Source organism: Carlito syrichta, unplaced genomic scaffold (assembly GCF_000164805.1).
Source record: "Carlito syrichta isolate Samal-C Ts95f unplaced genomic scaffold, Tarsius_syrichta-2.0.1 Scaffold316502, whole genome shotgun sequence".
Classification (NCBI taxonomy): domain Eukaryota; kingdom Metazoa; phylum Chordata; class Mammalia; order Primates; family Tarsiidae; genus Carlito; species Carlito syrichta.
Window position 1 is genome coordinate 763,649 of NW_007260598.1, and position 11,928 is coordinate 775,576.

The window sequence follows — 11,928 nt, forward strand, 5'->3', positions numbered from 1 at the left end:
GTCCCCTCCCCTCTCACACCGCAGGGCGTTGTGCTAAAGGGGTTTGTAAAAGGTGGTCCATGTAAAAGGTGGTCAGTGCTTGGCCTGCTGGGTAGGCCGCTCCAGATGTGCCCAGGTGTCACCATGACAGAACCTGGTGAGGTCTCGATGACACCAAGCAGCCCCACCACATCTGAGCATTACTTGTGCGCTTGTGGATTAACGGTCTGAAGCCAAGTGCAGGAACTGCCACCACCATTAACTTCAGGTGGAAAACATAAAAAACCAGCAGCAGTGCTGGGCTGTCTTCATAATTTGGGGATCGTGACTCCCATCTCCTCACGTTGTTGTAAGGATTAGATGAGTCAATACATGTGATGCTCTCAGAACAGCTCCAGCACCAAGTAAAACTCGAAAACATAATTACTGATTACTGTGAATATTAAACCTCGGGCTCCAACCCCCAGGGAAGGTGTCCTCCAGCAACCAACGAAGTAATGCGCTTGCCCGGGGCAGCTGGAGGTCCTGGGCGGGGCTTCCTGCTCTCTGACCAAGTCAGTCAATAGGGAGGACCTGGGGCCACCACACCCAGCTCTGTCCCCGACTCTGATACAATCTCAGGCTCTGAACGTGTAAGTGGAAGCTGAAATCTTTGTTCATCAACCACTAGAGGGAAACAGAACCAAGTGTAATAGCACCAGCCCCGCATTCCAGTCCCACTGAACCGCCCGCGAGAACATTCCAGTGCAGGGTGTACACTCTCTGTTCCTTCCTGGGGCGCTGGAGAAGCCAAAGCGCTTGTGGACGGTGTCACGTGGTTGGCTGTCCCCAGAGGGCTGCAGCTGCGGCTCCCTGGGAAGCCTTGGCGGCCGTGTTCTCCAGCAGAGGGTGCTCGGGTCACTTGGAGAAGCCTGGTGGCCTCCTGAGCGGAGGGGTCCACACGGAGCCTCCACCTTCCCTGACCTTGGCCCCCAGTTGACGGCTGTTACCCCGCAGGCCCCTCTAGAGACCGCAACCTGTTGTCTTTCTCCAGAACTGCTACCAGCCCTCATCAGGGGCCCCATACGGACGCTGAAGCAGGCCCGACAATTGGTAGGAAAAGGAATTCTTCGGGAAACACGGAGTGGTCTACGGACCCGAGCATGTGCTGACTGCCCCTACCACCTCTCAGGACAGTAGTGACAGTGGAGGGACTGAGATGGGGGGAGTGACTCCAGGTGTGAGAAGCACGAGGCACTGTGGTGCCCGGCCTTTGCCCCCATGCTCCCACCTAACCACTAACATGGTGGCATCGGGAAGGTCATTTCAGCCTCTGAAGGCCCGCTTCTCCCACACACAGAGGGGCAGTCAACTTATTCCAGCTCCCTCTTGGGCTTCTTGCGAGGTGCAAAAAGAACAGTATATGTGAGCAGGCTTTGATGCTGCAGTACATGTCACCAAAGCTTGGGGCCACAACTATAGGGTGCATTTTTGTCACTAACATTTGTGGGAAAGAACAGACTGCAGCTAACAGGGGGGAATAAACCAGGAATGACAGGACAGCATAGCAATCCAGCCTCTGCCAGAAGACTCACAAGGTGGTGGTTTTCCCTGCTCCATTGTGCCCGAGGAATGCGGTGATCTGGTTCTCATAAAAGGTGATGTTCAGACAGTCCACGGCCGGCCGGCCATGGGGCTCAAAAAGCTTTACCAGATTCTTCACACATACCCCAGGGACTAACCCTGGGAGCTCACGTTCAAAGAAGGTGTCTTGGAGGAAAAAGATAAATATGAAATCAACACAATGCCTTGATATACGCAGTCCCCAGACTCCTCTCTTCAGACGTTGTCTTCTACCTATCATTTCACCTGCCCTCCCTCCCCCATGGCTTCAGCTATGACCTTTCTAAGGCCGACTACAGAGTCATGATGGAAATAATAGTGCTGAACAGTTATCTAACATTCACTGCAAGCTAGGCACCGTTTCAACTGCTTTTACAGATTACCTCAACGCTGCCTTATAGTGGCCCCACGAGGTAGTTGTTATGCTCATTTCCATGGATGAGCAGCCCGAAGACACGGAAACACCACACTCCCTATCAAGACCCCACAGGCATGAGTGGCAGAGGTGGATGGACCTCAGAGAGCCTCACTGTCCCTCAGAGGAGTGAGCCCTGTTTGGGACAGTCCACCAGGCACTTCTTGGTGGATTTCCGAGCAACTCAGGCTCCTCCTCTTCTTTCTAAAACATCTTCCGGCAGACTCTCCCACGTCCTTTCCTGGGATTGCCATTCTCCTAGTCACTTTGGCTTGATCGTTGAGTCAACTGTAACTAAAGTTGCTTTTTGCGCCTCAAAACTCAGAGCTTCCCAGGGAGCTCGTCCTCATCACTGTCCCTTAGACCCTGCTCCTCTGCCTCCCCCCCCATCAGGCCCTCACTGTGTGGTCTCATGTCTCAACTTCTGGTCTCTCCCTGCTTCAGTTCACCCCATGGGGCACAGCTTACTTTGTCGGCTTACTATTGTAGCTCTAAGCATTTGCTCTCCTGCAGGAAAAAGTCCTATTTTTCCTCCTGTCTGCACCTCCTGGCCTCACCTGAAACAGAACAGTCCCCAGCGCCCTGACTCTTCTTTGTTTGTTTTTTTTCGTTTGCTTTTTGTGGTTTTCTTAGCCCCCTGATTCTAACCTAGACATTCCACTCTAGGAAGAGGCACCGTTGGCTACATTTTAACTCTATGAGGAGCTGTGGGTCTCTGACTTCAGCTTCATGAAATGGCACTGGGGTGGGTAGAAGGCATGGAGTCCAGTGTCAGCGTCAGGTGGAGTCCAGAAGCTATGCTGTCTCTCTAAACCCAGAGCATTTTAGCATCTGCAGGGAAATGCAGACACTTGGGGAATGAAAACCCTTGGGAGAAATGCAGAACTGGTTCAAGAAAGAAGACAGGCATCAGAAGCCAGAGGAATGCTTCTAAACCTAGTGCATCAGCTTTAGGAGTGATGAGGTAACTTCCACTGTCAGGAAAGGCTTCTGATGGCTTGGATGAATGGGCTCTAGCTTTGTGAACCACGGGGGAAGTGCATTCAGCCCCACTAGACTCTTTCCCCTTGGACACAGAAGCATTTATTTTTGTCTTTCCTTATAGCTCATATCCGCTTTCAGTCCCAGTGACCCGAGTTATTGTTCTTGCTAAATCCTCGGAAGTCAGCACATTTGTGCAACTCACTTGGGATTTGTCTAACAAGGGCACAAACACACCGCATGCTTGGGATTTGCTTTCTCCAGGAAATATGCGCTAATGTCTGGGCCGGACCATTCATCCTCACACGTGCAGGTGGGCCATGTAGAAGCCGTCGGGTTTAACCCTTGTGAACAGACAGCGTCAGTTGCGTGGGCTCCATTTCGCTCTGCTGTTCTTTCTTTACTGGGGCTTTACCATTGAGGCCTCCTGGGTGTTCCGGATCCTCCATTTCCTCCGTCAGGGGCTCAGTCTTCTCCAGGGCTCTTTCTTCTCGGGTCGAACACCCTGCACCAACCAGAAGCCAACATTACTCCCAGGGAGAGCTGAGAACCAGGAAGGTGGGGGGGATGGCGCAGTCAAGCATCCTGGCCAACCTCTGACCTGCTGCTGGTGGTGAAGCCCTCAAGCCTGGCTGCACAACCTTTGCCAAACCCAGAGGAGCTTTGTAACAGGGGCCTCAGACTTGGCAGTTTCCCCTCGTCTACTTAACGTGCTCGGAGAGGCACACGATAGCAGAAATTAAGATTAAAAAAAAAAAAAAAGAAAGAAAACCAGGATCAATCTGAAATGAGTTAATTTTCTTTAGCCCATCACTGACATGTTTTACTCGAATCCAAAACATGCCAAGGTCACAGTGAGCCTTGTGTAACACTCCATTCAGGGTGATGTGACGGGCAGTCAGCTTAAATCACAGCTTGGGAATGGCTGACCTAAAAAAATCCACCACTGCGGGCATTCAGACATCTTGGATCAATACCAGGGTCGAGCCTGGTGGAGGACAGGCCTGGACAAAGTTGTGACGTGTGGTAGAGACACACGGACACTTGTTCATCAACTTGGTACTTTAAAAGACACCAGACCATCCTGGAAGGGAGCGCAAGGGCGCCCGGTCTCAAGGTGCGTGTGGCCGTAGGGCAGGGTCTCCTGGTGAGGCGGCTGGCCGATAGTCCATGCGTCCTCTGTGGGATGGGTGCTGGAGTGGCATGTGAGTCCTGCTGGTAAGCGCTGCTCCCCCTCCAGTGCTAAGCTTCTATTTCTGCTTCCTGAAGGATGTTTGCATTGATACCCCACGATGCCTTCGATCACTGTACTGGCTATCAAACTGCACAAATATAGGATGAAGTAGCAAGGGAAAATACCCTTCTAAACAGTTTGGTCCCCGAAGTGAATTCCCCAATCTATGTCGGAGTTCCAGATATTGTCCTAAGTGACCACTAGGAACATGGGAAGACACTGGACGTTTCTTGGGCTCCATTTTTTAAAAAACCTGTGAGAGGAGGGAGGTTATGTGGTGAAACTCAATTCTTTTCTGGTTGTAGAGACTTAGGAATCTATTTCAGTCTAGTCTATGATACAGGTAAAAAATATGTGCCTTCTGTCGGCAAAAATATTTGTGATTCACTTTTGAAGAAGCCAGTTTGTCTTAAGATTTCTTTTTTTCATGAGAGGCAGAGTAACTGTTGGGATCGTAAAGGAACAAAATGCCCACAAGCCCTGACATTTATTGACATTAAAAACATCCTAGGAGGCTGGGCATGGTGACTCACACCTGTAATCCCAACACTTTGGGAGGCTGAGGTAGGAGGAATGTTTGAGCCCCAGAGCCCAAGATCAGCCTGGGCAACATATCCAGACCTAGACACTACCAAAAAAAAAAAAAATTAAATATTAGCCAGGCATGATAACTACTTGGGAGGCTGAGGAGGAAAGATCACTTGAGACCAGGAGTTCAAGGCTACAGCAAGTTATAATCACACCATTGCACCCCGGCCTGTGAGACACTGTCTCAAAACAAAACAAACAACCCTTTATCAACAAGGGTGCCTGAACGATGCATATTTGTATACCTAACCCTTAACTGTACCCCACAATTTTAAAATAAAAAATATGTTTAATAATAAAAAAAAGAAAAGAAAACAAACAAAAAATTCTAGGAAGACACTCCTATGTCAAAATTTTTTATTTTTTATGACAGTATAACCTTATTATAGTAAAAATTTTAAAGATTACAGATAGACAAAATAGATAAGCCAATATAATGAAAAAATACCAAGCTGTCAAAGTGCTGTTTGTTTGATCCATTAAAAACAAAAACAAGCAAACAAACAAACCTGCCCAAACAGGTTTTAAAGGCCCTAGGTTAATCCCCTAGAGAAAACAGACATCTATCATAGTGCCAAAGGATGAATCCTGGCTCAGGCCCAATAGTAAAAAGTAAGAACAGGTAGGTGAGTGATTGGAAAGTATTTCCTGTGCTTCTAGAACGTTCCAGCTCTAGAGGGGCCCCAGCTCATAGCTCCAGAATTTCTCTCTCTGCTTTCTCAGACCTCAGTGAAGAATCAGTGCTTTCCCCCTCTTCTGGGGCTCCTCTAGCTCCGTCTCCTAGATAAAAGGCGCATTTTATCTAGAACATACTGTGGGCCAGTGCCCTTTGGCTTTCTTCCTCAACCACACCAGGAGAACCTGGGCATCTTTGCCTGCACATCAGCAGGTGTGCCTCAGCCTCTGTGGGAGCCTTCATCTTCTAAGACTGGATTAGTGTGTGTTTTGAAGAGGCAGAGAGCAATAAGAAGGCATGAGGGGAGGCAGCAGGAGGCAGATGCAAAGGATCCTCCACGAGTCTCTACTTTAAACTGAAGAGTTGCAGAAGTCACTGGAACCCTGATGGGATGTGGCCCTTTTAATCCACTGGACAAGCTGTGCAGGACACAAGGGTTCACTCCAGCCCAGGGATTCAGGATAGGTGGGCTGTGACGCTGCTGGGGGTGGCAGAGCCCCAGGAGGCAGCTGACCCATCAAAAGTCACACCCTGGACACCCAGGCCACACACACACATCCTGCCCATGACCCAAGGAACTCATTTCAAGTGGTATGCTCTTTTGTGTTTTAATTTTTAAATAACTCACCTTCACCGCCCATCCAATATGACTCTTGTAGAGGGAAGAACCAAGGGAGTGGGGTTCCATAGTCCCCTAAAAATAGGCAAAAAGAGAAAATGCCTCAGTAATCTCCCTATGTTACCTCACCACAGTTCAATAAGATCCAGAATTTCTCTGTCTGAACTTCAAATTATAACTATAGATATATATAGTTCACAAACCAGTGCATGGCTATTCACAGGCTACCACCAAAAGCCCTCTTTTTAAAATGTCTTAATCCAAAAGGTCATGTCTTTCTGGGTGTTACTAGTAACCATAAGACTGATTGAGCTTTGTTGACATTACTTTTCCAAGAAAACATTTCATGAAGAATTAAATCACGTCCTTTTCCAACAGCTACCAGACCATAATGATGATAATCACTGACATTTGTTGGATGCTCTTTCTGTGCAAATTGCTGCAAATGTGTTCCAGGTATTAAACATTATTCTTGTGAATAAGGAAACTGAGACACACTGAATATGGGCCATCTGCCCTTGGTCACAACTAATTAAATAACAATGCAGGAATTCCAACATAGGTAACAGCATTCTGGTATTCCTGTTCTTTTTATTTTTATTTTTTTAACTTTTGAGTTGGAGTCTCACTCTGTCACCCAGGATGGAGTGCAGTGGCATGCTCACAGCCACCCCAGCATCGACCTATTGGGCTCCAGCAATCCTTTTGCCTCAGCCTTCCAAGTAGCCGGAACTATAAGTGTGTGCTACCGTGCCCAGCTAATTTTTGCTTTATTGTACAGAGAAGGTCTTGCCAAGTTGCCAGGGCTGGTCTCCAGCCTGGAGGCTCAAGCAATCCACTCCCCTGGGCCTCCCAAAGTGCTGGGATTACAGGCTGAGACACTGAGCCCGCCAATACTCCAGTTCTTAACCCCCCCATTCTGCCGGATCCACCTGGGTTTCAAGAAAAAGTCCCACATTTCCAGTTCTCTTTGCAAGTTTTGCTCCCTACAAAATGCTGATTTTGTAAAAATACTGTTTTAGATTTTTAAAATAGCTGTCCCATCTCTCGTGGCCTTCGCTGCCACTAGACTGCAAATTCCTGAGGGCAGGCCTGGGTCTTTCTTTTCCATCCTCTATTTCTGGAATCTGGCTGCACTGAGCCTCACTCAGGTGCTACACAGTCAACAGTTGTTGAACAAGTGAAAGTTTTAACTTGACTAAAATAGAACTTCTGAGTTATGCAGGTATTTCAGTTTCAAGCCAACTAATTTTCACTTATTCTATCTTTCTGCAGTGGCCCAGTGAGATAGAAAAAGCAGGCTGAGCAAGTTCAAGCATCTTGCTCTGTCACTGTTATGGATTGAACTGTGTCCTCCAAAGAGATATGCTGGGGTCTCTGTAGAAGAATACAGAAAATACTTGGTCTTTGTCCCCAGCTCCTGTGCTAGATGCAGAGTTCCTAAAGCCCTTGGAATTTCCTGAGTGATATGAGTGCCTTTTGTTATTCATAATAGGCCTGAGTTTATGCTAATACTTAACTTAGGGTAAGCCCTAGTCTAGGTTACACAATGGGGACTGGCCAGGAGAAAAACCAAACATGTGAAGAGAGGAACTTTCAGCCACTACCCTAAGTCTGAGAAAGGGGAGTGGGCTGGAGATGGCTGATAAGAACTCTTGACACAAGATTCCAAGAGCTTCCGGGTTGCTGAGCACGTTGGGGTGCGGGGAGGGTGCTGTGCCCAGAAAGCATGGAAGCTGGTGGAGGGGCCTCTACCCATGCTCCCTTGCATGGGGCTGTTCCTGAGTTGTCTCCTTTCTTGCAAAGCTATGGCTGTAAGTAGAGTACTTTGGCAGAGGTATGGGTAGCCAGGGCACCACGGTGGCTGCGGGCGTCTGAGGTAGGGTAGTCTTGAGGGACTGAGCTGTGGAGTCTGCCCTAATTCTGGATAGTTAGTGTCAGAATTGAATTGAATTGGTGGACACACTGTTGGAGAATTGGTTGGTGTCAGAAGTGGTATCAGGAAAAAAGGTATCAGAGCCCTAATTCCTGGTGCCTTATTGGAAACAGGATCATTGCGGATATGAGAGTTGAGATGAGGTCACACTGGAGTAGGTGGGTCCTAATCCCATGTGATGGGTGTCCTTACAAGAAGATGGCTGTGTACAACAGGCAGACACCCAGGGACAGTGCCATGTGGTAAGGAGGAGTGGAGTTACAGAGCCCCAGGCCACCAAGACCACGAGGAGCTTGAATGCAGCAGGAAGGGACCTCTCCCCTACAGGTTTCTCAAGAGCATGGCCTTGAGAATACCTTGATCTTGGATTTTCAGCCTTCAGAACTGAGGCATAAATTTCTGCTTCTTTAAGCCAAGGAAACGAATGCACTTACATTGCTAGGACCTGACCTGGGTCTCTTGTCTCAGCCTAGTGATCTTTCTCCAGGTTAGGGTTGTGGCCTACTTATTACTGTCAGCAAAGGCTGCCCTGGGCTGATCTGAGAGCTGTGAGTTTGTCTCTCCCCAGGGACCAGCCCAGCCTCACTCCCTGCTGCTGGCTCTGGGACCCAGCATCAAAAGCTAGGCTTGGCTGCCCAGGCACAAGGAGACGACCTGAGTGAAGAGGGAGTGTCTCTAGTTACTGGAAGATGCTGATTTGAAGGAAGATCTGATTTTCTACGAAGTAAACACAAAGTTGTACAAACAGCCAATTTTGATTCAGGAGCTGATTTTCCATGCTACAGATTAATAGATTATTCAGTGTCCACCACATGTCAGGCACTATTCCAGGGACCAGGACTATCATAATGAACAAAGTAGACCACCTGTCTGCCGTCATGGGCTCATATTCTTCTAAGGGTAGAAAGTCAATAAATACGTGTGTAAAGATCTGTCATGTCAGATGCTGATGAGTGTTTCCAAAAACGAAGCCAGGTAAGGGGACAGGCACTCTGAAGGAATGTTGTTTATGTAGAGATTGACATCTAGATACCTTTAGTTGGGAAAGAGCCCTATGGTAAGGTGTCTTTGGAACGGAGACCTGAACAAAATGAGGAAGCAAGCCTGCAGGTGTGAGGGCGAGTGGGGAGATATGTGCTCCTGGCAGTGACAGGTACAAAGTCCCAGAGGAGGAAATGCGCTCAGTGTGTTGAGCAGTCAGGAAGGCTGATGTGACTGGGGCTGAGGAACCAGGGAGAGGGAAGAACACGAGACGAGGAGGCCAGGTGATGAAGCATGGTGGAGGCCGAGCTTGCAGCCTTGGTCTTACTTGAATGAGAGGAATTGCTAGCGGCAGGGTTTGAACAGAGAGGGCCAACGCTGTCTGCCCTGGATTCTGAACGGACTTCTCGGGTACAGTGTGGAGAACAGGCTGGCAGGAGGTGAGGGTGGAAGGAGGGGCTTGGCCTGGGAAGGCAGCGGCGGAGGTGGTGATGAGGGGCAGATTCTGGATCTGTTTCTAAAACAGAGCCCACAGGACTTGCTGGCAGATTGCTGACTTCTAGATTTAGACTTCAAGTGCTGGTTCGGAAGGCTGGAATTCAAAGAGGTTAGATGGGATGGAATGTGAGCTAGGTGATGGGGAGGGCTGAGATCCGGAGAATTCAGATCCCTTTGCCCTCTAGGGGAGATGCTTACCTGGAAGCACCTGGTCGAGGTACCAGGCAAGCAGGCCGTAGAGCGCAGCATCCAGGAGCATCATCTTCATGGACATCAGGAAGCTGAACTCGTCCCCCTCCATGGGGCTGTTCCCAATGTTGTTCCACTGCAGCCCCAGGCCCTGCTCCTCAAAGCGAACCAGGTACTCAGTTCCAAACCCGAAGGCCACGGGAGACAGCAAGCTCTGTGGTGGGTGGACAAGCAGACGTCTCTTACAGATGCCCAAAATGGGGGGGGTCACAAAAGAGGGTCCCTGCTGTGTCCGAGAGTAAGGCCACCTTGAGAGGGGTGAAGGCGGTCTTCCCACAGAAAGAGAATTCAGGGAGTGCCTCTCTGGCTTCAGGGAGACCTGCCCAATACCCATGGGGCCACCTGTCACCTGTTCAATAGAGCACAGTCGAGGTGCAGGGAAGTGGGGAAGACAAGCCCCACTCAGCCTAGCACAGGGCCCTCACTCACTGTCTCCTTCCCAGCATGTCCCCGTCTTCCTCTTTTTTGAAGGTCACACAGCTCTGGGTAGACCCCTGAAGCTAACTGGAGTGCTGTGTGAGAACCCCACTTGAAGGGTCCACAACGTTACTGATTTCCTAGGCAGGGCAGGGGCTGGGCAGGGGTTAGTCAGAAAAGCCTCAGATGACACTGACTACCACCTTTCCCATCTCCAGGCAGGAGACAATCGTTTTCTTGGGTTCTCCGTTTTGAGAACAAGTCAACTGAATAGGTGGAGAGCAGAAGGAAGCTGGAAGAGGAAGCTCCCTCCAGGCCCCCCAGGGAGTCCCTGACACCTCACAGGGATGTAGTTCCCACCTCCTCTGCTCCCAGTTCTCCTGAGTCAGCAGGACCCCGGGTGGAGTTCAGAGTGTCTCCACAAAAGAAAGAGGTTCTCTAGCTGTGTGTTCACAAAGTAACATTTAAGAAATTGTCACCCAGCCCGAGTCCACAGTTGCCAGACCTCTTGCTGCCTGGTGGATCCACACACCAAGAAGCTAGTGGTGGCCTCCGAGAACCAGCTGGCTATGCAGTGGTGACCAGAACAGCCCGGCTCTGCCCACGGGCCACCATACAGATTTCTTGCTACTAGTCCATTGTGATCATTGTAGAAAATTGGGTGCTAGAAATGACAGCAATTCATTTCTTATTTCACATGAAAAATAAAAGGCAGTTGCCCTGGCAGCTCTGGAGTCAAGCAAGGTTGAGTCTGGGGAACAAGTCAGACTTGGAGTTTTCCCCAGCAAGATTCAGGTGCTGGTTCTTTCTTGGGATTTTGGAGAACAAGGAAAACTGAGGTTGATTAGCCTCACGGGAGTGTGGAAATTACCCATGTGAAAACAAGGAAGGAAAAGACAGTGCTGTTTGAGTTTGGGAATCTTGAATTAAGAGGTCTCCAGGCCTGGCTCGGTGGCTCTGCCTGCAATTCCAGCACTTTGGGAGGCTGAGGTGAGTGTATTGCCTGAGCCTGCAGGCTCAAGTCCAGCCCAGGCAACTTGGCAAGACCTCGTCTCTACAATAGATAAAAAATTAGCCGGGCATGGTAGCACACAACTGTAGTTCTGGCTACTTGGAAGACTGAGGTGAACGGATCGCTGGAGCCCAGCAGGTCGACGCTGGGGCAGTTGTGAGTGTGCCACTGCACTCCAGCCTGGGCGACAGAGTGAGACTCTAACTCAAAAAAAAAAAAAAAAGAGGTATCCAGAAATCAGAAGTCCCTTTCTGCCTTTCTGGAGTCCTCTTGCGGCTTGAGCACCTGACCCGGCATGGGCTCATGTCTCTACTCCTTTCTGCATGCACTGGGGAGCATCTGAAAGACACTTGGAGAACTAATCTGATTCAAGACCTTTTGAGTAATCCAAAAACCTTCAATTAATGGAAACATCTTTCTGGACAGACAACAAGGAGGCAAGTTTCCTTCCTTCCCATGAGCCTCCTAGAGAGTAGGGAAGAAGACAGAGTGACCTGGGCCCGTGGCTCTTTTCTCATGGGTAGACAAAGGGACTTGTGAGTTGAGCTGTTGTTTTTTTTTTTTGAGTTGGAGTCTCACTCTGTCGCCCAGACTGGAGTGCAGTGGCCGCTCCCCACTGGGCTCCGGCGATCCTTCCGCCTCAGCCTTCCGAGTAGCCGGAATTACAGGCATGTGCTACCACGCTGATTTTTTAATTTATTGTAGAGATGAGGTCTCGCTGCCCAGGCGGGTCTCGAACCC

The 11,928-nt window shown here is 49.4% G+C and overlaps 1 protein-coding gene across 1 annotated transcript in view; it reads right to left on the reverse strand.

The window, feature by feature from the left end:
* ABCA4 (ATP binding cassette subfamily A member 4) overlaps positions 1 to 11,928 on the reverse strand; it is a 135,289-nt gene that overhangs the window by 52,675 nt on the left and 70,686 nt on the right. The window contains exons 16-19 of the mRNA XM_008074610.2: positions 9,708 to 9,912; positions 6,104 to 6,169; positions 3,393 to 3,482; positions 1,554 to 1,728 (exon numbers count right to left, since the gene is read on the reverse strand). Of these exons, the coding sequence (XP_008072801.1) occupies positions 1,554 to 1,728; positions 3,393 to 3,482; positions 6,104 to 6,169; positions 9,708 to 9,912 (536 nt within the window). The remainder of the gene's footprint in view (positions 1 to 1,553; positions 1,729 to 3,392; positions 3,483 to 6,103; positions 6,170 to 9,707; positions 9,913 to 11,928) is intronic.